Source organism: Cydia splendana, chromosome 25, assembly GCF_910591565.1.
Source record: "Cydia splendana chromosome 25, ilCydSple1.2, whole genome shotgun sequence".
NCBI classification, from domain to species: domain Eukaryota; kingdom Metazoa; phylum Arthropoda; class Insecta; order Lepidoptera; family Tortricidae; genus Cydia; species Cydia splendana.
Genome location: NC_085984.1, coordinates 10,391,402 through 10,418,338, shown reverse-complemented (window position 1 = coordinate 10,418,338; position 26,937 = coordinate 10,391,402). Strand labels below are relative to the sequence as shown.

The 26,937-nt window shown below is 38.5% G+C and overlaps 3 protein-coding genes and 1 non-coding gene across 5 annotated transcripts; 2 read left to right on the top strand and 2 right to left on the bottom strand.

Annotated features, from left to right (window-relative positions):
- LOC134803017 (U6 spliceosomal RNA) lies at positions 1-107 on the bottom strand. Its single transcript, XR_010145929.1, has one exon. It is a non-coding gene; the product is annotated as a U6 spliceosomal RNA (small nuclear RNA).
- A 1,385-nt stretch (positions 108-1,492) lies between these two features.
- On the bottom strand, positions 1,493-13,012 carry LOC134802954 (protein CDV3 homolog). Of its 2 annotated transcripts, none has more exons than XM_063775689.1 (5): positions 12,678-13,012; positions 9,230-9,385; positions 5,383-5,537; positions 4,125-4,301; positions 1,493-2,149 (listed from the first exon to the last, which is right to left on the bottom strand). In XM_063775689.1, the coding sequence occupies exons 1-4, from the start codon at positions 12,852-12,854 to the stop codon at positions 4,142-4,144; spliced, it is 648 nt and encodes a 215-aa protein (XP_063631759.1). In that variant the 5' UTR covers positions 12,855-13,012; the 3' UTR covers positions 1,493-2,149; positions 4,125-4,141. The 2 variants fall into 2 exon arrangements, with proteins under 2 accessions (XP_063631759.1, XP_063631758.1); XM_063775688.1 differs by having other exon boundaries at positions 1,493-2,156; positions 4,138-4,301; positions 12,678-13,011.
- A 1,170-nt stretch (positions 13,013-14,182) lies between these two features.
- LOC134802670 (uncharacterized) lies at positions 14,183-21,403 on the top strand. The gene is made up of 6 exons (XM_063775304.1): positions 14,183-14,278; positions 17,282-17,394; positions 19,097-19,101; positions 19,352-19,413; positions 19,827-19,949; positions 21,273-21,403. Exons 1-6 carry the CDS (start codon positions 14,183-14,185, stop codon positions 21,387-21,389), a joined length of 516 nt encoding a protein of 171 aa, XP_063631374.1. The 3' UTR covers positions 21,390-21,403.
- Positions 21,404-22,476: 1,073 nt separating this feature from the next.
- Positions 22,477-25,911, top strand: LOC134802702 (actin-related protein 6). The gene is made up of 3 exons (XM_063775347.1): positions 22,477-23,329; positions 23,805-23,969; positions 25,264-25,911. Exons 1-3 carry the CDS (start codon positions 22,645-22,647, stop codon positions 25,596-25,598), a joined length of 1,185 nt encoding a protein of 394 aa, XP_063631417.1. The 5' UTR covers positions 22,477-22,644; the 3' UTR covers positions 25,599-25,911.
- Positions 25,912-26,937: the final 1,026 nt, after the last annotated feature.

Genomic DNA, 26,937 nt, shown 5'->3' with positions numbered 1-26,937 from the left:
AAAAATGTGGAACGCTTCACGATTTTGCGTGTCATCCTTGCGCAGGGGCCATGCTAATCTTCTCTGTATCGTTCCAATTTTAGTATATGTACTGCCGAAGCAAGTACACTTACTACACGCTCCAATTTGTATATATACTAACAGCACTTCAAAACTTCATTAGCGTGATTTAAGTTTTTTGATTATTCTACCATATTTACTGTAATTAAGTTCAGCGTAATTACTTGAAATAGATTACAAATTAGTTTAGTTATTAAATATAATACTATACTATTGAAATTAACGATATTTAGACTCTAAAATGAACAAAAACGGAGAAATTTCAGTGATCAGTCCCTCCAGCGCCATCTAGTAGTTACGCAAGTAACTTCATCGACAACATATGACGCCACTCACCCCATGTGGCCCCATTATAATCCCCCTCGACGTGTACTAGTTACCAGTTCTTGGTAATAGATGGCAGTAGTTAAAGCTACTTTCTCTAGCATCCCGCGGTCCATACTATAGGGACCGTGCGCGTTGGAGGGTCTACCATCTTGTGGCCTGAATCGGAAACATATGTGCACATGTACATTGCCAAAGCAAGTGCAACCAACCGTTCTCGTCGGTACGTTTCCTTGTGCATAGTAGGTTCTGCCATCTTGTGGGCTACATCGGAAGCATAAACGAGACATTTACGCCTCGCGCCAAATATCTTACGGCTCCTATGCTGCCCTCTATAGTTCATGCACGGGGCCTATAGGAGCCCAAGGGACGATTTTTGTAGTTAATCGAGCGTGTCAGATTAAGATAATAAGATATGAATGATATCTTTCTACCCGTGGTGGTATTCCACCTGTCCAATATGTATTTAGTCTCACATTTTGCATAATGAGAGAGTGAGACGCAATGACATTGGACAGATGGAATACCACCCTTAACCACTTTTAGCCGTCTATGTTGATCTTTGCAGTTTTTGGCTTATCTTGGTCTAACTCTAATTTTATTTCTTGTCTACAACAACGGAATAGGGCAGTGGTTCCTAACCTGGGGGGTAAAACTAATATTTTACGGGGGTTTATTACCCCCGTAAAATACCAGCTAACCTAATATAACAATACAACAAACGTACACGTTTTATTTTTTATTACCATTGGGAGGAGGGGTAAAATCAGGTTACCTAGTTAGTCATAGGGGTCACCGGACTGAAAAGTTTAGGAACCACTGGAATAGCGTATTTGACTACTAGCAAGTAAGTCAAATCAGTTTCTTTTTTTGAATTGCCAAAACGATTTTGTTACTATGGACATTATATGAAACACTAGCATGTGACGTCACAATCAAATTGCCTACTCTTTATAGTTTTATACGGGTATTAAAATAGACATTGTGTTGAAAAATAACTGCTGTCTACATTGATTTTCTGGTGCTTTATTTCATGCATGTTGTAAAATAATTTATTTTAAATAGTAATTTATTTTACCCTCTTTACACCGCAAAAAAAACGCATCCAAAGTTTAAATACATAATTTATTACTATGGTACATGTCTTCAGAATGATTGCCGATCAACTTTAGAGCCGTATTGTACAATTAAATAAGTAAATAACAAAACCAGTTCATTATTAACCAAAACGCGTTATATTTTCACATTAATACAAAAAATAGACCAAACCACGCTTGCACGGCTTGTTACATACTTTTTAAGCAATTTACTAGTCTCCCTCAACACTTTAATATCTCAATAAAAACGTAAAAAAATGTCAATGTATACAAGTAACACTTTATAGCTTTTTACACTTTTTTTTATCTGTGACAGTTGCTTTCCATCCACTGACACTGAATCGAATTAAAAAAAAAACAACGCAAAAAAAAAGAAACCATGCGTCATCCCTTATTGTCTACTATATTAACTGGCAACATTTTTTAAAAATCGATATAAAATATTTTTTTTTACACAGATACAATAATTATTGCACTTGGGAAGTTCGTATTTTATTATTTTAAATTAGGAACGTAGCAACTGTCGGCAGAGCGTTTCGTTTCACGCGTTGGTCGGGATATTCGGGATGCACTGTTGTCCGGATTGTAACGATTACTGAGTGCTAGGCGCTTCGCTTAGCTTTAAGTCCTTATTGACACTTCACTTTGATGCTTCATGAAGCTGACTGGTGTTACCTGGAACAGAGCAAAGTAATTACATTGATTAATTTGTAAATAAAGTCAATAATTACATACTACAGTACAATTTCACTAATCTGGCACTAATGCTGACACAAGAGAGCCGGATTACTGAAAAAATCGGTTTACTGGAAGTTGGAGCAAATCTGCATATTATTGATGTGTTTTCTAGTATGTCGTAGAGATACATTTTACTAAAATACTAAATTCAAGCGAGATAATAATATGAAAAATAATTTGTATTTAAATATATTTTTATAATCTAAATTAAAAGAATGTAATGCACAGGTTCGTAGAGTGATATGTTCGAGAGCCCATCAACGTGCACACTAGCGCCACTGCTAAATAATCGTGATTATTTAAATTTAACGACAGGTATTTAAAAAAGGGGGCCGCTACGTACTGTATTGTGTATTTAAGTAGCTTTTGAATACATCAAACTAGTTTTTATGTTTCTGGATTTGTCGAACTAGGACCTCAAAATAAAAACGGCCGTTTTAACTTTGGACCACCACCTGGTGTCTCCATCATCAGATCAGTTCGACAGTACCATATTATTGTATTGTCATCAGGACTACATACATCTGCCAATTTTCATGACGCTACGATCCTTGGAAGATGGTTAAATTAGTTACCTTAAATTCCATTACACAGTTAGTTACATACAGATCGACCCAACGTGCACACTAGCGCCACTGCTAAATAATCGTGATTATTTAAATTTAACGACAGGTATTTAAAAAAGGGGGCCGCTACGTACTGTATTGTGTATTTAAGTAGCTTTTGAATACATCAAACTAGTTTTTATGTTTCTGGATTTGTCGAACTAGGACCTCAAAATAAAAACGGCCGTTTTAACTTTGGACCACCACCTGGTGTCTCCATCATCAGATCAGTTCGACAGTACCATATTATTGTATTGTCATCAGGACTACATACATCTGCCAATTTTCATGACGCTACGATCCTTGGAAGATGGTTAAATTAGTTACCTTAAATTCCATTACACAGTTAGTTACATACAGATCGACCTAATAAAAGCTGGTTAAAAACTAGTTTGATGTATTCAAAAGGTACTGAAATACTAGGGCATGCTCCCGGGAATTCCCGGTTCTCATATTCCCGGGAATTCCCGGGAATTTTATAGTGTCAAAAGAACCGGTACTGGAGACCCGGAACCGGTACTTCCCGGTTCTCATCGTATGACTATTTATTCCCATTTCAATAGTAGTAATGTTTTAGTACTTTAGCTCGGGACATTATATAACATTTAATAATGATGCTATGGAACAGGGAACCCAAATAACCCGACAACCTAACCTAGTAAAGTAGGCATTCGTGCAGGCAGGCCGTGCCGTTTCATAGTGCTGAGTGCATCGACTACGCTACGGCCGTGTGGCTCGGCCCAGGCGGAGGCAAAGTGTGCCAGTTAATTTCGTAAAATGGGTTTGCACGCCAATTAAGTGTTGTTTATAATAAAATAAGTCATTCTTATGCATTATTTATATGAAAATAAGTCATTCATAAAGATTGTACGCTAACACAAACAATTTCTTAAAAGTAATCAAAAGATGCCTTGAGAACCGGGAAGAACCGGGAATCCCGGTTCCGGCCATGCCCAGAACCGGGAAATGAAATTCTTGGTACCGGGACCGGTACTGCATGCCCTATGAAATACACAATATAGTACGTAGCGGCCTCCTTTTTTAAATACCTGTCGTTAAATTTAAAAAATCACGGTTAATTAGCAGTGGCGCTAGTGTTCACGTTGATGGGCTCTTAATTAGTCATCATCATCATCATCATCATCATATCAGCCAGAGGACGTCCACTGCTGGACATAGGCCTCCCCCAAAGAGTGCCACAATGACCGGTCTTGCGCTTAATTAGTATGTTTCTGCAAAAAAGGCGTGAAACGTACCTCCAAAGAGCTTTGGTTTGCCGACTCCTGGCTATAGTGATGAGTAATGGGGTGTACCTGGCTAGCTGTCGTCCTGCAGCTCGTTGAAGCGGTTCCCTAGGGCGAGCGGCTGCCGGAGGTTAGTGCTGCGCTGCGCCGCGCCGCCGCCCGCCGCCGTGCTCCAGCCCCCTTCCTTCCGGAGCCCCGCCGCCGCCGCACCCAGCACCGGGAACGAGTCGTCACTGGAAACAATAAATACTTTCTCAAAAATATTTTCTTTATAATTATTGATATAATAAGATACATAAATCTTAAATCTTTTTTAAATTATTTTTTACATAAATCTGAGAGCTCAAGAGGGAATTTTTGTAGTTACTCGCGGGCTTCACCTCCTCCGGCTTCTGTCTCCATGGTGGCTCGGTGTGGTAGCTACAGACAACAGTGTGCCGGTGTCCTGGTGAGTCGTGGTACCTGTGTATGTCTGGCGCGTGTTTGCTGGCGTGCACCACCTCCTCCGGCTTCTGTCTCCATGGTGGCTCGGTGTGGTAGCTACAGACACCACAGTGTGCCGGTGTCCTGGTGAGACGTGGTACCTGTGTATGTCTGGCGCGTGTTTGCTGGCGTGCACCACCTCCTCCGGCTTCTGTCTCCATGGTGGCTCGGTGTGGTAGCTACAGACACCACAGTGTGCCGGTGTCCTGGTGAGACGTGGTACCTGTGTATGTCGGGCGCGTGTTTGCTGGCGTGCACCACCTCCTCCGGCTTCTGTCTCCATGGTGGCTCGGTGTGGTAGCTACAGACAACAGTGTGCCGGTGTCCTGGTGAGACGTGGTACCTGTGTATGTCGGGCGCGTGTTTGCTGGCGTGCACCACCTCCTCCGGCTTCTGTCTCCATGGTGGCTCGGTGTGGTAGCTACAGACACCACAGTGTGCCGGTGTCCTGGTGAGACGTGGTACCTGTGTATGTCGGGCGCGTGTTTGCTGGCGTGCACCACCTCCTCCGGCTTCTGTCTCCATGGTGGCTCGGTGTGGTAGCTACAGACACCACAGTGTGCCGGTGTCCTGGTGAGTCGTGGTACCTGTGTATGTCTGGCGCGTGTTTGCTGGCGTGCACCACCTCCTCCGGCTTCTGTCTCCATGGTGGCTCGGTGTGGTAGCTACAGACACCACAGTGTGCCGGTGTCCTGGTGAGTCGTGGTACCTGTGTATGTCTGGCGCGTGTTTGCTGGCGTGCACCACCTCCTCCGGCTTCTGTCTCCATGGTGGCTCGGTGTGGTAGCTACAGACACCACAGTGTGCCGGTGTCCTGGTGAGACGTGGTACCTGTGTATGTCTGGCGCGTGTTTGCTGGCGTGCCGCCGCAGCGGCTCGGCGCGCTGCACCTGGCGCGCCACGGGCGGCACGTAGGCCGTCGACGCGGGCTTCACCTCCTTAGGCTTCTCGGGCTCGGGAGGCGGCGCTGCTTGCTCTTGCTGTTGCTGGAAATGTTAAAAAAAAGATTACGACTCGTGCCAAATCTTGTCATTTAATTTACATCATTCCACAAAAGAAAAGTTCAGATCAGGGATGTTGCGAATATTCACATCCGCATCCGCAACCGCAGAACTTCCGCATTATTTTCAAAATCCGCATCCGCATAAAATCGATGCGGAGCTTAATGCGGATGTCGAACAAGTCCGTACAGGAACGTCTTAGCGGCGGTGTAAGTGTACATAGCACTTGTCATTTACCTATAACGATATCGTCTACAGTGGCGGATTTGCCCTAACGTTGCCCAAGTTACTGTTTATTAAATATAACGCACCTATATTCTTGCTCTAATACTAAACTTTTCGTTTTTTTTTATATAAAAATTACTAAAATGTAATATTTGACGTTTTTAAGTACCTAATCTTGACACCCGCATCCGCATCCGCGGATGTGAGTCTTTATATATCCGCATCCGCGGATGTCAAAAAATCCACATCCGCAACAGATACCCAAAAGTATCCATTTAATAATACCCATGGTCTAATAAAACATGGTCTTCTATTCCCAGAGTGACACGGGCCTACGTCACAATAACATTGCCACTTTATTTCAACATAACATGTTACATGGGTACATTATACCTATGGTTAATAAGTTAAAATATTTCTTTATAATTTTATAATTTTCATTTATATGTATTTTATCACCCCTTATTGCATATAATAAAAAATATTTGTTGAAATTTGAACTTTAATAGCTGTCAATAGTTAAATATTTATCCGCCATATATGGCTTCGTATGCGGTAAGGGGTTAAATTTTACAATAACACGTCATTTTTAATTATTCGTTAGCAATATCTTCCGATTCACGAAAGAAATTTCAGACGTTCGGGTAATTCTGTTTACATTACTGGCAACACAGGATAGTGCTGTCACATTTGACAATTCGGATCTAGATAACTTCATGCCCTGACCGTCATCCTTGTCGAACGCGTGTTAATTGTTATTTCCTTCTCGCTCAGTGTCAGCAGTCGCAGTGTTTTCCAAACTTTTTACGTCGTAAGCTTGGTTATTAATGTGTAACTGTGAATTAGTTTTTCAAACGTATGTCTTGTATAGATAAATAAAGTTTAATTTAATACATTAGATTTGTTTTATTTTACTATGTTTCTACATGAATAACTTAAAATTAATGCCGTTAAAATAATTTTCACCGTTGGTTAAAATTCTCCCACATTTTAAAGTTTGAGAACCTGTAAACAGCATGATGACGTAGGCCCGTGTCAGTTAGGTCATACGCGAATCTCGGAATAGAGTACCAGGCGGAGTATATTATTATACCATGATAATACCTAAAATTAGGTCAATTAGCTATGTTCGCAGTGCGGGGAGCCACATCTAAAATCGATGATGAATATGAAAACATTTTCATTCATAATTCTCTTCAATTTAGTATCCTACATCCGATATCAAGATGGACAGATGACCTTGTTAAGGCCGCCGGAGGACGCTGGATGCGGGTCGCTTCCAACCGGTACGAATGGAGGTCCAAGTGGGAGGCCTATGTTCAGCAGTGGACGTCTTATGGCTGAGATGATGATGATGATCCGATATCAGACATGCGATGACATGCATATCATTGCCCTTCTAAGCTAAAATGCGAGATTTGCATTAAATTTTCATTGAAAATACGTCCTTTTAGCTTAGGAGGGCAGAATAATGTCAGTCCGACATGGCTAAAATTATCGGAAGTGCCTCTCCTATATCGTATGTCAAGTGCCTATGAGAAAAAAAAGCTGCTAGTGTCCTATGACATCAAGTCCGCCTTTTAGACCGGGAGATAGTGACACATTTTACTGGGTCATTTGTACCAGTATGGCGGTTCGTCAGGGGTCTAAGCATGTAATGAAGGAAAGAAAATGCTATGACCATAGCGCTGGTACCGGCGGCCCAATCGCGTGGGCGTTAGTCGAACGTGTCGGATAAAATACGAGTGTCGAACGATTTGTACCACAAAAATCCTCGTATTATTCGATAGTCCATAAAAAAGAAGTAGGCGGTAGCGTAATCCCATACTTCTCCGGTGTGACTTACAGCCCGCCATACTGAGGCGAACACGTTAATTAAAAAAAAACAATTCAACCATTTGTACCAAGCTAATTTTTGCACAGGTGATCATCGTCGAGCAGCCATTCATGGACATCACCATGCCATACTTTTCGGATGGTTCCAAATGGCCGCCATACCGCCGCAAAGGAGTTAATTTTTTTTTTATTGCTAAACGATTTGTACCACCTTGTAATTTTTTTTCAAGACTTTCTGTGTGATCATAAATGGAAATCTCATAATGCCATACCTGTAGGAGGTGGCAAATGTGTACAATATTTTTTTTTTTTTCAAGTATGGTGCCCCTTTCTCCCCCTATTAGAAGTATGGCAAATATAATAATGGTCACATTGCATCATATAATTTCCAAAAATCCAAATGCCATACTGGTACAAATCGTCAAATTTTTTTTTAATTTTTTAAGTCTTGGCTTAAGTCTCACAGTCGTCCGCCCCGTAGTTATAATCCGGAATAATTTATTTTTAGGTATAATTGTATCCAATCAAACAGAATATGATGATGCCATGCTGTAAAAAATTATTTTACGTATTGTATAGTCGAGTAGTTTTTCAAGTATGGCAGCACTTTTTCCCCCTACTATAAGTATGGCAATTATAATAACGGTCACATTTTATCAAATACTCTCCAAAAATTTAAATGCAATACTGGTACAAATCGTTTAGCAAAAAAAAAAAAATTAACTTCCTTGCGGCGGTATGGCGGGCATTTGGAACCATCCGAAAAGTATGGCATGGTGATGTCCATGAATGGCTGCTCGACGATGATCACCTGTGCAAAAATTAGCTTGGTACAAATGGTTGATTTGTTTTTTTTTAATTAACGTGTTCGCCTCAGTATGGCGGGCTGTAAGTCACACCGGAGAAGTATGGCATTACGCTACCGCCTACTTCTTTTTTATGGACTATCGAATAATACGAGGATTTTTGTGGTACAAATCGTTCGACACTCGTATTTTATCCGACACGTTCGACTAACGCCCACGCGATTGGGCCGCCGGTACCAGCGCTATGGTCATAGCATTTTCTTTCCTTCATTACATGCTTAGACCCCTGACGAACCGCCATACTGGTACAAATGACCCAGTAAAATGTGTCAATATCTCCCGGTCTATTTTTTGCATAATATTTTTTTCTCAATAAAGATTTCTTATATGAATAAATAAATACAGAAACTCATATACGAGTATTATACATTTTAATTTTATCCAATATCGGATCATTCGTTGTGAAAACGCTCTAACACTAGAAGATGCGAGCGCAAGAAACTTGGCAATGTTTGATGATATGGCAAAAGTATGAACTTTTGTAAGCACCAATTTGCATAGGGTGACTACTATAGTTATTAGCCACTACATAGTAATTGGCCACTCCTAACAAATCAGAAAAAACAAGTCAATTGAGGCCTTATTGTTAACAAATAAGAGTGGCCAATTACTATAGTAGTCACCCTATGCAAATTGGTGTAGGATGACTACTATTTCACATCTCTCATCTGTCAAAAAACGAATGATACCCATTTTGCAGGTACCCAAAAGATGAGTGGGATAAAAAATTAAATATAGTAAATATCTTACTGGTTTATTCCACGGTCCCTTGGTCTTGCCACCTTCTGGAGCGGACTCCTCCGAGGCAGTCTGCGCCTCCGGAGCCGGCCCGCCCTGCAGCACCTGGATTTTCAGCCCGGTGTAGTCCTTCACCGGCTCCTCATACTCCTTCCATTCTTCCTCCTCCTGAAAAATGAAAAAATCATCAGTTGCTGGTAAACTCGGCTTCGTTCGGCTCAGCATTGCTCCAAGCAATTATTAGGGTTGACACAACTTGACGTCCCTTTGCGAGCACGACCACAGATAAGATAATGGCTTGAATTTTGGCGACCCTAAATAGCCGAAAGGGATAGTGCCATATATTAGAAAGGGACAGCATGATTCGACCCTGAACCCCTATCAAACTTCGGTTTTGTAGGAAGTTTCCTTTCTGTACGGTAGTAGTATTATTTATTCTGTGTTTATGGTCTAATGATGTAGAACAGCGGTCGGCAACCAGCGGCCCGCGGGCCGCATGCGGCCCGCGAACCTCTCACTTGCGGCCTGCGAGCCTCCCTGGCTATTTAGTATGTAATATTGACAAATGACAATGTCTGATAAAGTCATAAATATTAACAAAGTGCGGCCCGCGTCCACTTCGTTAACTGCTATGTGGCCCTTGGCTGCTAAAAGGTTGCCGACCACTGATGTAGAACAATGATGTAGTAGTAACTCTGCCTAGAATGTTGGAGGTCCTGGGTTCGAAACCGGGTGTAGGCATTCCTGTGATGAGAATGAATAGTCGGTCAAAAATCAACTTTTAAGTCTGAACAATGGACTATTAGTACGTAAGTACACTGTGCAAGGAAGGTAATCTTATAGAAAAGTTTATTTTTTTCTGGATGAGATGAGTGTACAGTCGCCTACAATAATATGTTACTCTTTGAAGGCTGCAAAAATATCTGACACAATCATATTTGTAGAGCCATAGGAGCGTGTCACATATTTTTGCGGCCTTCGAAGAGTAACATATTATTGCTGCCTGTACTTGGTTCGATGCAAAGCTGCAATCAAAAATAATGGGAAAATTACTAAACTGAAATAATTAAACACAATTGTATATTTCTCATTCCGTTTTCCAGTTTAGTTTCTCATTAGATTGATTTATTTACTTCAAATATTATTTCTGTAAAGTATATAATTGATTTTGAATAATTGTTAAGTAATGCAGAAGAATAATAAATAAAGTTCCAATGTGATATGGGGCTATTCATAAATTACGTCATTTCAAATTAGGGGGGGGGGGTCTGGACATCGGATGACGGTAGCATGAAGTAGGAGGAAATGGGGTCATTTGAAGCATGATTTTTGGATGATTATAGGGGGGGGGTCCAAAATCGTCAAAAATCGATGACGTAATTTATGGACAGCCCCTATGATATAAACCAGCGGCCGGCAACAGGGGCCACATGCGGCCCGCGAGCCCCCCTGGCTATTCTGTATGTAATATTGTCAAACGACAATGTCTGATAAAGTCAAACATTTTAACAAAGTGTGGTCAACTTCGTTAACTACTATGTGGCCCTTGGCTGCTAAAAGTTTGCCGACCACTGATTTAAACTAATCTACAGCAGGGATGTTGCAGATGCAGATTTTTTGACATCCGCGGAGGCGAATGCGGATATTTAATAGGTCACATCCGCGGATCCGGATGTCAAGATCAGGTACTTAAAAAACCTCAAATATTAAATTTTTAGGGTTCCGTACCCAAAGGGTAAAACGGGACCCTATTACTAAGAATCCGCTGTCCGTCCGTCCGTCCGTCTGTCACCAGGCTGTATCTCGTGATCTGTGATAGAATGAAATTTTCACAGATGATGTATTTCTGTTTCCACTATAACAACAAATACTAAAAACAGAATAAAATAAAGATTTAAGTGGGGCTCCCATTCAACAAACGTGATTTTTGACCGAAGTTAAGCAACGTCGGGCGGGGTCAGGACTTGGATGGGTGACCGTTTTTATAGATAATGGTACGGAACCCAACCCTTCGATCCAACCCTGATCTACAGTAATGGTTTTCCCTTAATTTTCATTTCCTCATTGGCTGCGGTTATAATGCACACAGCTGTAAGTACATTGTATGGTGACGCAGCAGAGGGGCTACCGCGAAAACCGAAATTCGCAAATTGCGGGGATCTTACTCTTTTACTCCAATGAAGGCGTAATTAGAGTGACAGAGAAAAATGCCCGCAATTGACGATTTTCGGTATTGGCGGTAGCCCTACTGGCATCTGACAGATAAGATAAAGTAGGTATACACAATAGATTTTATTTTCTAAATAGCAGGAGTAGTATTTTATAATAATATCTCTATTATACTTACTTCAACTGGCTGAAATATCAATGTAACAGATAACAGAGTTGTTTACCAACTTTACTAACATTGAAAAACAATATTCATTTCAAACATTTCAATCCACAATAATTTAGAATAACATTCTATAATTAATGTAATGTAGGTAAATTTATTGTCCCTGTCTCTTGTAATAAAGAGTTGTAAATTATCAAAATTGTTGGGTTCAATAAAGTAAGTAGGGGCAGTATAAAATCTTAACCTAAAATGCTTTATTATGCTTTCATAGTATTTTTGTGTCACAAGTAATTCAATATAGATAATTAGATATATGACAGTAGTAAAAAATGCATTCAACACTACAGGTTTCATAATGTGAGTGACAAATAAAAAGGTTAAGTAATGGACCCTATTAACTCCATAACATATTGATGTTACGGAGGTTACGCAAAAAGTAACCTAATCTGCTAACCTCAAAGTTCATTATGCCACACAACACTTAATATTGACTAAGAGCATTTATTTACAGTGATAAGAGACTCAACAGACCTCAAGTCACTAGATTTATAAGAACTTTAACATGTAGTAAGACATTAAATAAGTAAATACCTTTTCTTCACCAATGTCCGCCGAGCTAAGCTGTACAATTGAATGAGTAAAACGAAAGTATACATTAATTGAACTCAATGAATGAATGATTGTCAAGTTTAACCTCTTGACCTAGAAATTTTGAATGAATGAATGAATAGTTTATTTGTGTAAAAAAGGGATCTTTTGAAATAAGGTAACCCCTAGGTTACACTGGTTACCAGTTTCAATGCAATACAAAAACAAATAAGCAACGGGAATAACATTAATTACTAAATATGTAACTCGAAAGCATTAGCGCTAGTTACTAATGACGAAGCAGTATTTTTGCCACATTAACAAAATAATGACAATTTCACGCCTCAAATTAGCAGAAAATCGGATATAGTAACAGGTTATTTCCAGTTTGACGTGACTGGAGGATATTAAGTGAGGAAATTAAGGCAGGGCTCCATAAATAATGAGTTGTGTGTAATCGTACATTTTGACAACTGACAAAGAGGTCCCAAACTTGATTTAGTACACTTGAATTTACGTGGTTATTCAGACACTCACCCCAGCTCGGCCTCCCTCCTCGCCCTCCTGCGCTGGCCGCTCCTTCTTAGGCCTCACTTCAGATGCTTTCTGTTTGCCATCGTCCAATTTCTTCGCCATCTCTTCGGCGGTTGCAAATTTTTTGACAGACTTTTTTTTGCGATCTTTTTTCGCAAAGAAATCGTCTAAATCGGCCATGACTTACTATTATTAACACTTGTATGGTAAGAACAGTGAACGTTAAATTACAGTAATATTAGAGTGAAACAATAGGGGAATTCTGCCCCCAAACGTGAAAATGATTTTTGTGGCAAGCGTGGCCGACTGTTTCTTTTTTTTTAAATGGCAGTTTAAAAAGTTGCTAGTGATTGAAAATAATTTTCTACTATGTAGTAGTTTTTAACCTTGTAGATGGACACACTGAATTAAAAAAATCTATGGCGTTATATGTTATGGATATCCTAAAAGTTTTTATTAGAATGCAAGCTAATTCGAGAGCAAAAATAAATCTATTCGGGCATGAGACGAAACAAATCCATTTTCTTTAGGTCCCTTAATACAACAAGATCGATATTCTTTTAACTTTTAACGAACCATTCGTTAGTTAACGAGTGACCTTAACGTGACCTTAATCTTATTGACCGAGCGTTAGCGAAGGTTTCCGTTTCAGCTTGGGCGAAAAAGTTTCGTATTGCCGGGTGTTCTCCAAAGTGAATATAACCAATACGTTGTGCTCTCCTCTACCTACAGGTCGCATTTCTTAACCGGTTCTCGTGAAATTTGGTTCAATAGTTAATTAGTAGTAACCACAGTTTTCGTTTCCGAACTTATTTTTTAAGGTTATCACGAGGTCTACAACTCACAGAGCCACTAGATAGTAGTATACCTTTATGTCATAATGTGGTGATTATAATGCGGGACTGAAAATGTTATGCTAACAAAGTTAATCATGTTACTGCATGCAAGAACCTAAAAACATTTGCCTTCGTTATTTTATTATTTTTATAAAATAATTCACAGGCTAAATTATATTATATCGTGAGATTTAAGCTAATGAAATTTGGACATATACTCATATACTCCTTTTAATCTTTAAATATGACTCTAGTCGTTTATTCCACAAACGTACATAACTCAAAGCTTAAAACAATAGATTGGTACATAATTATGTTGTGTAAAACTTTACATTAAATATTACGACGAAGCCTAAAAATGGTAACTTTATTACCCATTAAACCTTAGGCATCCAAAGAATTGCCTATAAAACCCAGACTTAATAACAAGGCTAACTGACCATTTCTAAAAGCCACCCAGACTTCAACTATAGTACTATAGCACTAACTTTCAGACACCGACGTATTACTATATTCCACGCCGCTACAGCGGACGTGGGCAAAGAAGGCTTATCATCGCTACAAAGTAGTCGTATCGAATCGAACCAATACCCGATTATCTTTTTATCTTATCGCATTTACCTGGACGGTGTGTTAGGAGTTGGCAGTGTACTAAAGGGATAGAAAGTCAAAATGTTGGGACCCCTGGCCAGAATTTCAAACCAGTTGGGGAGGAATGTGATGCTGAAGTCCGTGAGGAATGGATCCCATGGAGGTGTTCCTGGAGAGGTACGTGGATATATTACGTAACTATCTAAAAGTCACTTAAAAGTTAGGCACTTCAAAGTTTTAGGATCTTATGCGTTGTTAGTTGCGCGACCTCTTGAGTGACCTTTATGTTTAGGTTCTGCGCCTTTGATTGAAATTGTGTAATTTATCCAAAAAAATAAAGATACCCAAATAATAAATAATAATAATAAATGACCGGGCTTAAAAACCCGAGAGTTTGTAACGGAGATACAAATAATAAATAAATAAATAAATATTTGTAAGTGTGTAAGTATATAAGAGTAAAATATAAAAATGCACAATGTGCTTTTTGAATTAGTTACACATTATCATTCATTTGTTTTACTGCATCGCAGCAATGAGGAAAAGTTGCATAAATTATTAATTAGTTCCACAACTACAAACTTGCAATTATATATTCAAGTTAATATTCAGTCTCTTTCCTGTGGGAGCGTGACGTGACGTCATACAACTGATTTGAATATCTACTTCATTTTCAGTCGTACATATATGTAAAATGAATGTAATTAAAGTCTGTATATATCTGTATAAAATACAATTTGTAGCTTATAGTCAGCTATATATATTTCCATGATTTATAGTTCACTCTATTACGACCAATAGTTTGACCATAAAACATTCAATTCAAGAGTATTTCTAATCCAAAAGATAATAATTTAATCATGAGTAGTGAAGCCCATAAACTAATATATTGAGTCAGAATTCAATTGAACAAAATTATGAGGGCAAAAATTTCAAGTATTTTCAAGTGTTTCAAGTATGTTAATAGACCTTCCATGTTTACGATTTCGCTGAACCTGTTTTTGGTTCACATACATATTTATACGTAACATACATAATGGCGACTGCAGCCTGTGCAAACAAGAACTCTGATATTACAAACAAGGAAAATACGATCATGCCATCTCTTTTCATTAGCATTTTCACGAACAAAGAGTGAAAGGGATAGAGAAAAGGTGTCGATTATTGAGTTAGTAAGTTGATCCCTAGTGCATATATTCATGGCGTCGCCGGTTCGGTGAACAATGTAATCGCTCAGGATCTCTATAAAAACATAATTTTTATTGCGGAGTAACATGCAACGGTTTCAACTTCAACAACGGGTAGTGTTTCTTATAATTCTTATGGTTGATATCACGGATGCACATTGTAATAAACATATTTCATTGCATTCACAATACAATACAAATCCTCTTGCACAACCTCAGAATAAAATAATAGAATTTTAATACTATTAGTGTCCAACTTTGCCACTTTGAAACATATACTTTTATGCAAAAACCATACAAGATAGCAGATCAAAATATGAATGTTTTCCTGCTATGTTATTATTTACCGGTTGGTGATTCTGATTAGGTAAATTTAAGGCAAACTAGGCTAAAAAATGTTGAAAGCTCCATTCAAATTACGAACTAATTTTAAGCTGCTGGGATCCTGTCGATTGAATTTTCTGCAAAGATATTTGACGGATGGATGTCGTAAATGTGCTAAAATTAGCTGCGCTTCATAACTTGTTTGTAATATGTAAATTGTACAAACATTATACTTACACTATTGTATAGTGACAGTACAATACATATTTATATAGCCAGAACGCGGGATCGTAAAGATAAAATGAATCACATACATAAATGGGTGGAAGAAGTAAAATAACTAAGAAGTTTAAGATTAATATTGCAAATAATTTAATAATTCTTCGTGGCGTGGTTGGAGAAGCCATTGTCAATGAAGCCTCACATTAATTAAAGAAACGAGCTTTACAGCCGTCTTTACACACCTTTAGTCTTGCCTGAATTAAAATTAGAAAAGGTATTAAAAACTGCACATTTCAGGGACCCTTTCTGAAAGTGGACAAACCTCGGCTTAACGAAAGCAACCGACAACCTCATCGAAATATGCTTTTCGATGCTTTTTCATAGTATTTTCATTTCATAATCCTTTGCATAGTATATAGCGCGTCGAATACGACACGTTTTTTTCATGATATAAGATAAACGAGCAGATGATTCGCCTGATGGTGGATAATTTATCATCGCACATGAACCAGACGGATTGCAAGATTTGCAAGTACCTTGTCGGCCTTTAAAATGGGAGTACGCTCTTCTCTTGAAAGTTGTGCGTAAAACAAGATAGGCAGAATGATTCATCCATTTTTAGCAAAAGATAGTGAAATAAATTCATACGTATTGATTTTTTGAAGATTTTTTTTTACTAGCCTATTTTGGTATCCCACTGCTGGGCAAAGGGCCTCTCCCCTTGTTCTCCACGACTTCCGATTTAGTGTCTCTTCCGGTCAGTTGTTGAGGAAGGTATCTAGGTCGCCCCGCCATTTCGATCTTGGCCTACCGCACCCGTCTTAAATTCCCTCCGACACAAGACAGCGCCACGTTTTTCGGTCTTGTGCGACCTCTCGCCAATTGTTGACTCGAAGTTCGCGCAGAACCGCGTCCACCATGTCGCATCAGCGATACCTGGGGCGTCCAATAGGACGTCTTCCTGCTGGGCGGCCCAGGTATGCTCTTTTCACGTTCTGATCTTCATCCAGTCTCTCAATATAGCCCAACCAACGGAGTCTGTGAGCTTTGGAGTCCCCATGATGTTAGGTCTTTAAAGATTCTCTCTTCTTCTTCGCGTTATCCCGGCATTTTTCCACGGCTCATGGGAGCCTGGGGTCCGCTTGACAACTAATCCCAAGAATTGACGTCAGCACTAGTTTTTACGAAAGCGACTGCCATCTGACCTTCCAACCCAGAGGAGAAACTAGCCTTTATTGGGATTAGTCCAGTTTCCTCACGATGTTTTCCTTCACCGAAAAGCGACTGGTAAATATCTAATGATATTTCGTACATAAGTTCCGAAAAACTCATTGGTACGAGCCGGGGTTTGAACCCGCGACATCCGGATTGAAAGTCGCATGCTCTTAACGCTAGGCCACCAGCGCTTTTTTTAGGTTTTAAAGGTTATTCTAATGAAATGTTTCAGAACCTTCCATTCGACATCAACAACAGGGCCCGCCTCACGTTCAACTTCTTCTGGTACGTGGGCACCGGCATCGCCGCGCCCTTCCTCATCGTGCTGCATCAGCTCAGGAAGAAGTAAATGGTAAGTCTAAACATACATACTAGCGACGCGCCCCGGCTTCGAACGGGTAAACCTAAACAAATTATACACCTAAACCTTCCTCAAGAATCACTCTATTGATAGATGAAAATCGCATGAAAATCTATTCAGTAGTTTTGAGTTTATCGCGCACATACATACACACAAACAGACAGGCGGCGGGGGTCTTTATTTTATAAGATATAGTGATATTAGTGATTTATACAAGGTGTAACAAAAAAATGGGGATTAGTTTAAGGGCATATTTGGTATCGTGTTCTGAATAGGAAAAGGTAGAGTTTTTTGCGCAAATAAAGAAGATTTTTTTTCTATGGGACAGAACGTCAGACAAGTCGGCCAAGTTTTCTCGAACTCGTTCTCGTATAACTAGAGTAGACACTCAGTGAGTGGTAGGCAATAATTAACGCACATGTGAAAACAAACACAAGGGTGTACAGTAGGGTATACTGGGTACGGTTGTGCCAATTTTGGTTTGAACGTCAATAATTTTGTTAATTCACCAGTAAACGGGGAAAAAAGTAACATGAATCGTAATTTGTACATTTGTCTACGTAAAAAAAACTAAAATATTTTGCCTATAGACGCTGTATTAGTCATAACATCAAATTAGAAAAAAAAAGGGAAAGTGTCACAACCGGCCACACCCCAAGGACGGTAGTGACAGTGGTTGGGGTCGGTAGTGACAGGCATAAAACATATACCAAAATGGTATATAATTACTTTTATTGTTACAAATATGTAACATAACACAATAAAACAAAATTAGTTACACTAATATAGCAAATGAACTAAAATCTGCGCTTCACTATCTAAGATTCATAATGTATTTATAAGCGTTACATGTTTCGTCTTATATATATTTATTGTATGTGTATATTATAAGTATGTATATTTATATGGTGTGTGTATGTTATTATGTTTTTCTATTGTTGTTTGTTGTTGTAAAAGCAGCACTGTCAACAATCTCTCTGCTTCGCCTTAAGTTTGGTAGTCACAACCGTACCCACAAAATTTGTCACAAGCGTACCCAACCTACACTTTCTAAAATAAAAATTTGCCATGTCTGGGCCTAATAATCTACGTAAAAAGTAATCACTCGTAATTAACTATTAATTATCAACTTATAACGAAAAAAAAATGAAAATAATCTATCTGTATCCAATTACCGGCAATTATCGAAAGAAATCGAACAATAAAAAATACTTTTGAATGTTGAAAAGCAATGTGGACTCCTGCTTACTTTAACGTCGCTCGCTGGCTAACGGAATACTGGGACACGCATTCAAACTTGTATGCCGCTTCTTTCTCCCCTTGAAGTCTACCCCACGATCCGTATAGTTTCGATGTTATAACGACTGTCACTACCGTACCCTGGCACAACCGTACCCAGTCTACCCTACATATACAGAGACAGCACTTAGTAAATTAAAAGGCGAACGCAGGGTGTGTACGAACAACAACACTTTTACCTAACCATTGGTAAACCTTATATCTTTGAAATAAGGTTTATCAATTGAATGTACAATTCTATAACCGCGAAAAACGAAGTTCGCAAATTGCGAGCATCTTTCTCTGTCACTCTAATTACGCCTTCATTGGAGTAAAAGAAAAAGATCCCCGCAATTCACGAATTTCGGTTTTGTGCTACACCCTTCTACGCCCTTGTTCGTCCTTCAGACATTGTAACCTTCTCGCTTTGTAATTTAATTTAGGATGAGCTTATGTGACATCACGAATAGTAAATCAATATTCTAGTCATTCCAGTGTTTTAGGGTCCGGCAATAAACACGCAATGGCTGACTGTTACAAAGTAATGGCGCCAATAATGCGTGAAAGCCATTATTTTTCAGAGTTATACCTAATTTCTTTACCTTTAAAATCATATAAGTAAAAGAAAAATAAGTAAACAGCCTAAGATTAAGGTAAATTAAGCTGTCCTTAACAACTTTCAAATTAGGACCGGCAGGACCGCTACGAGAATGCGGAAATCGGAAGTTCATTGTAGGGATACCATATTAAAATTATGAATACGGTTACAAATAATTAATTATATTATAATTTAAACGATAAATTATAGGTTTTATGAAGGTGTTATTCATATAATAACTTTTAAGTGTGAAAAGTGGTGAAAAGTCAATTTAATAGATAATCATAATTTTAATTCAAAGTCAATACATATTACATTTTGTTCTCTTTCAGGTAATTGAACGAAACACCATGTATTAATTAACACAATGTAGATTATTGTTTAAGTAATTCTCAATAAATTAATAGAAACCTTTAAATAAAGTGGTTTTATTTTAAAAAATACTTGGGAATTTAAAAATCTCCCAAGTTTTGCGAACGCAATGGTAGTTTTCTAATTAAAAAAAAAGTTATACCCCATTGAGTTCCTTGTTTTTCGTGAAGGAAAAATCAAAGAAAAATCATCAAAATGCTAGGACCTTTGGCTCGCGCGTCCAACAAGTTGGGCAGGAATGTGATGACCAACATCGTGAGGAACCACTCCCACGGCGGAGTCCCTGGCGAGGTGAGTTCGATTTTCAAAAATTTTGACATTACATAATCACGTATTTAACTTTAAAATCGATTCATTTATTTTGTTTTAATTAAATTACTAGTTAATTGTATATTCATTTACAACACTTATTTTGTGCATATTTAGTTTCTGTTAGCCGAAATATTGGAATGGTATTCTTTATAGGTTAAGCTTGTCATACTTAGTTTTACAGGAGTATATCAGGAGTAGAAAGATTCATTAGGCTGGTGTTTCACCTATAAAATATCTTCGTCCAATGTCGTCGCGTCTCACTCTCTCATTAAGCAAAATGTGAGACAAAATACACATTGGACAAAGATATTGGACAGATGGGATCCCACCCTACTTACATATATTTTTTGTCATAAGTTTTAATTATTTATTTATTGTGGAGCTGAGGTGGATAATTTAGTTTGTGTATGAATAAAATTTAATTCTAGTTGGACTTGTCCGACAAGAAAATGTTGAGTTCTAAACAATAAATGGTCCTTATGAATTAAACTTATTATCATTAATTAATAATCATTAATTATTATTATTTATTAATTATCATTGCTTATTTTAACTATGACATTTGAAGTCTTATGATTTATTTACATACAATTGTTAAACTCAGTACACAATAAAAGTTCAAAATAGATTTTAGAATATGTACCATCACACTCTGCGATTGTTGCGCCATTTAGGGTCCTAGCTAAATTGGTTGTTCAATACTTACACTATAGAATTTCCAATTTAGCAAGAACCCTAAATGGCATAACACTCCCGTGTGGTGACTGTACAAAAAATTGTACGCAGGGACTTAGGAGGTTAAATAAGTGACATTTTGCCAGTAGTGTGCTTGTACAAACAGCAACACTCTTAACCAGTGGTGGGCAAAGTACGGCCCGCGGGCCAGGTGCGGCCCACGAAAGGATTTATTTGGCCCGCCGCCGGTCATTTAAAAAAATGTATAACATGGCCAGCAATATAATAAAAATACATTTTTGCTGTAAATCTGGCCCTCCTCTGAAATTCCTTCAAGTTTTGGCCCCTCATGAAGAAAGTTTGCCCACCACTGCTCTTAACTGTCCATCTGTGGACCTTATGCCTTTTACAATAAGGTTTACCAAAGGACAGTTGTGGGCGATGGTATATACTTATGTTATGAGTAAAAAAAAAAGACAGAGTAATAATACCTAACTAAAATAACGTGTTTATATGTTTTTTTTTTTGTTTTAATGTGCTTTTGTATTTTACTTTTATTGAATAACATGTTATAAACAACCTAACTTAAGAAGAAATAAATGAAGAGACTTAAATAAACAATTCCAGAACCTGCCATTCGACATCAGCAACCGCTACAAGCTGACGGCATTCTTCATCGTCTACGCTGGATCCGGCCTCTCCGCACCCTACCTGATCTGCCGCCACCAGCTGCTTAAGAAGTAAACAAGGTAATCCATAGGCATAGACTACTTATATGGTGTTTGGTTTGATATAGATATACATCTAGTGGAAAACATCGTGAGGACACCGGGCTAATCCCGATAAGGCCTAGTTTACCCTCTGGGTTGGAAGGTCAGATGGCAGTCGTTTTCGTAAAAACTAGTGGCTACACCTATTCTTGGGAGTAGTCACAATAGTAGTGGCAATAATGCCGGGCTAACGCAATGAAGAAGAAAAGATATACTTCTAGCCTTAATTACTTATTACATCATTGGAATTATTCATAAACGCACTTGTTTGTCTTAAATTGCCATCTTGACTTATGTATTTGTCAGAAAGGGTTAAAACATAAATTACATAAAGCAATTAATTGAAGATTGTAAAGTTTAAGGAATAAGGGGGTTAAGCCTTAAGGCTAGCAGGTCTACCCATAGTCAGAAAGATAATTTTAGTCGAACACTGATGAGATTAAAGGTCCTATTTACACTTTGATTAGTGTAAATGCATGAACTAAACACTAATCAATGTGTATATAGTATAGTTAATATGGGATTGAATAGGGTGGCATTCAATCTATCCAATATCTTGGTCTTGGTTGGTGTAGGTTGGGTGTAGGTAGCTAGCAAAATGCTGAATGGGGCCTTATTCGTTTTTTTTCTGTTGCAGGTAGAGCAATGAGCATCATGTGATTCCGGAGGGCGAGCATCCTAGGTTAAGTTAGCAATCTGTAATTAAATCAATAAAATAACTTATCAGTTACTGAGCCGTTTTATTATACCCACAAAATGATTACCACCATGATTATTTATTTATTCTATGTATACATATAGGGCTCAGTGTTATTCTAAGCACAAGGACATGAATTAATTATAGTTTTATGTATAACATAAGACGAAGCATGGTCCTTTACAGTAAACAACATCACATCAGAATTTTTTTTTTTTATAAAAAAGCAGACTGTTTAAGTAACATTTTAAAACGTTCAAAATTTAATATTTTTCACGTATGGTAACACAGTTACTAGCTGTCATTGTTATAGTCAGTTTTCTCGTGATTTAATACTCTTTGGTTTTCTCGGCTTTAAATCCGCTTGGCTGCTAGCTTTATTTTTAAGCGAAATTAAATAAAAAATAGCAGTATAACAACATCTAATCAAGTGAAAATTACTATCGCAGCACCTTCATTCTTGTGCAATGATATTGTCGGTATAAATACCGGTTTTCCGTGATAATTTTTGTTTTCCCGACACCTCTGCACCATGTCGGACTCTTCGTGTTATATCTTGGATAATGGAGCTTATACAGCCAAAGTGGGCTTCTCCACGCTCGAGCCAAAGATTGTTCCTAACTGCATCATGAAAGCGAAGTCCGAAAGGCGTCGGCCGTTCATAGGTTCTCAGATAGACGATTGCCGGGACGCTTCCGGCCTTTTTTACATTTTACCATTCCAAAAAGGGTTTTTAATTAACTGGGACACGCAGAAAACTGTCTGGGACTACATGTTCAGTAAAGAATGCTGTCCAGTAAATTTCAACGAAGTCCCATTGATAATAACTGAGCCTTTATTCAATTTTTCCTCAATACAAGAGGCGATGACTGAAATTTTCTTCGAAGAATACGAATGTCAGACGCTTTTGAGGATAAACGGGACAGATTTAGCTGAGTATAAGTATAGAAAGACACATAACAATGACTGTACAGTTATCGTAGACTCAGGTTACAGTTTTACATATATAGTTCCTTACATCAAAGGGAAGAAGTTTAAGGAAGGGATAATAAGGATAGATATTGGTGGAAAAGTGTTGACGAATCATTTGAAGGAGATTGTGTCGTATCGGCAGTTGAACGTGCTGGACGAGACGTATGTTATCAATCAGGTGAAGGAGGATTCGTGCTTTGTGTCGGAGGATTTTATGAGGGACATGGCTATTGCCAAAGACAAAGGTTAGTAATTAGGTTAGGTTGGTTAGTGTCTATCTAACATAGTTATTTATATTTTAACTACAATTAATAATATTTACAAAGCATTTTTCGTTAGTTTCCAATATTTCCAAGCACATCCCATCACTCAATTGATTATGTGCATTACATACGGGCATTTTCACTTAAAAGTGTACCATTTACTTTTTTCGAAATCCATCAACTTTTGGGTTATTTCTACTCAGCATCATGAGTACTATTGATTTAAAAAGAAAAAAATGTGTCCCAAAAAAAATGTCTGTTTTGTAACGCAATTTCAAATACATTTTGTATGGACCGTAACAAAACTGACACCAAAACTTTGTATGAAAATCTGGGGACACTTTTTTCTTTGTCTCTTTCAATAGTACTCGTGATTCTGAGTCTATGTCTGCTTATTATTGTCTTCAGTTACAGTAATAGTTTTACATGAAATAAAACAATTCGCAATTAATTACAGGGGCTAAGAACATAATAATAAAGGACTATGTGCTCCCGGACTACACGAGCATCCGGCGCGGCTACCTGCGCGACGTGGTGAAGCCTGACGAGGAGTTGGAGCAGCAGACCCTGAGGCTCAATAACGAGAGATTCACCATCCCTGAGCTACTGTTCCATCCCTCAGGTAAGACTTGTCTTTAGTTATAGATCTCTCGGGTTCTCGCGGGCTTGGTTTGCGCAACTCGACGTCATATTATTGCGCCTATTTTGCGTGGTGGGTTGGTGGCACTATTCTTGCCAACCCAACTCTACCAAGAAGCCTAGCAGACCCTTGACGTTGCCGACGACTTCTGGGAGAGACCCCGGTGAGCCGAGGTGTTGTGCCCGGTATTCTGCCACCCCTGGGCATTCGATAATGACGTGGGCGGCTATCTCCTCTGCCTCCATGCATGCTCTGCGGAGGGGGCTATCTGTAACACGTAGGGTTAATAGGTGATTGTTTAATGAGGCGTGGCCAGTTATGGCCCCAGCTATAAGCCGGAGCTGTGGTCTCTTCAGCTGTCGCAGCCTCCGTCTTGTCTTTAGTTTCCGACCAAAGAAACTAGAGCAGCATTTCCCAAACTAATATTGAGAGAATATTGGTTGGCCCTTAAAGTCCTTAACTACTACTTTTTGAAGGCGCGTCCAAAAAGTTCGATATATTTTTGGCCGACATCGATACCAAAACATTTCGGATGAAGAATGTATATATGCATGCGAAATCTGCGTGTTATATAATCACCGTCTCAAGTTAATAATAAATATCTTTTTATATTAACATTAGTAAATACCTAGTGAAAATGCATGCTGTTTAATGAAATAAACAGATTTTTGAAGTGAAAACTTCTTTAGCGGCGCTGGGCACTTTGTGGGGAAAAAATGATAAACTCGAGACAGCGTAAGGCGATTACGTGACCGTAAGGTTTAGAAGGCCACTCATTTAGATGGCATTTAAATCAATAAAGAAAAACTCAATGACATTACATGAAAAAGGTTCTAATCTTGTACGGGTTGAAATACGAGGATCTCACAGTTACATTCTAACTTTATATCCCTCAAATATAATTCAATAAAGCTTACATCTTGATGAAATCGCTAATAAAAGTGAACTCTAGTACTGGTGAATAAAACTCAAAATATCATGACCAAAGATGCGAGGTCTGCAAGGTAACTTTACGATTTCTATTCGAATTTTAAACAATCAACGTTACAAATTTGAATTTCGAATTTTAAACAAGCTCACTGACCAGCAATTTCGGAACTAAAGTTTTTCAATAGAAAGGAGGATGGGTGAATTATACATAGTGCTGCAGACATTTTGGACTAGTCATTGAGTTTTCACTTCTGTCGGCTCTCCAGGAGTGCAACCCGACCTTTTTTTAAAGACGTCGTTTCCGTAAGATTTATGTATCCATATTTAAAAGTTGTAATTTTTCCAGATGTCGGCATCCCCCAAATGGGCATACCTGAAGGTATCATGCACTCCATCGACTTGTGCCCCGAAGAACACAAGGAGAGCCTCCTTGCTAACATCCTGCTCTATGGAGGCAACACCCTCTTCCCCGGCTTCAGAGACAGAGTCTACAATGATGTCCGCTCATTCGCTTTAGATCACTTTGATGTCAATGTAACGCTGGCTGATAACCCGTTGACTTACGCTTGGGAAGGAGGCAAGGAGATATTCAGAGATACGGAGTTTTATTCCTTCTGTGTTACGAAAGAGGAGTATGATGAGGAGGGGAAAGCGCTCGCGTTTGAGCGGTTCGATATATAGCGGTCGAAGCGAGCGCGGCGGGAGACCGCTGCCTCGTGAAAAACAAGAAGTTGTAACTAGGACCCTGAGGCCCTGCCAACAAAAACGGAAATCGAAATTTTGTTGCCTTTCTATCAATCGAATATACTAGAGTAACTAGAGCGATGTGATAGGCAGATAACTAAATTTCAATATTCCTTATTCACGGTTTTATTGGCTTAAACTGGCAACATCGTTGCAATTGACATTTGCTTGACCAATGAGGGGCCGCCTTTTGATCAGTGTCTCCAGTTTAGAATTGTGAAATACTATTTAACAAAATTGGGCCAAGGTAGCTAAAAATAGTAGCATGTTCAAAGAAATTCTTAAACTTATGAAAGAATTGGACTATGTGTAATGTGTAAGTTGGACAAACGCATCGAGAGCTCCGTACGTAACGTAATTTTTTAGAGTTCGACCACTTAGACCAAGAAAAGTCTGCAACGATTTTGATAGCACACGCAGTGCAACTGTTATTTTAATTAAATGTCAAACTTCTATGAAATTATGACATATAAATAACACTTGCATACAAAATCGTTGCAGACTTTACTTGGTCTAACTCTACCTATCTTACAAAGCCAAATTTCAATGAAATATGAGATTTGTCAAATGTATCATTCTAGAACAAGCGTTTAAACTACCTGCCTTTCAATAAGGCAATTACTCTTGTCTGTTCTCTTGTGGCCAAAATGTAGTATAAACATAGTTAAAAGTTTAGATATAACTAGTAAATCAACTCTGTAGAAAAAGGCGCAAAAATATATATTTTTTTAAAGGGAGATCGAACCTTTGCGCTCACATTTTCTTTGCCGCCTTTTTCTATTGATAAGGATTTTATCACTGTGAATTCCTAGTGTTGTAAGACTGATGTGTAATGGTAAAATGATATTAGTTTTACAAGTTGTATATCATGTTTCGGTATTAAATATCCATTGCAAATATATTTAATAAAAGTACTTCCTGAGTAATTGTTTTATTTGTATATAAAAAACATATTCCATTGAATTTTATTAAAACAACCTACAGACATATGTACAGCTTGGCAAAAAAGAGTAGAAACTAAAAAGTGGCAACACAGTAGTGTCATCCCTTTCAAACCAATCTATATGAAAACGGGACGACACTACAGTGTTGCCACTTTTTAATTTCTACTCTTTTTGCCAAGCTGTACATAAGCGGGTATCTGAAAAAAAGGGATTGGTAATTCGTATGTGGTACTTCTGAAGTTGCAGGCGTCCGTTGGGTACGGTAACAAAGTTAACAAACGGGCCGTATGCTTGTTGCCACCGACGTGAAAAAAACAAATCGGATTTTTTCA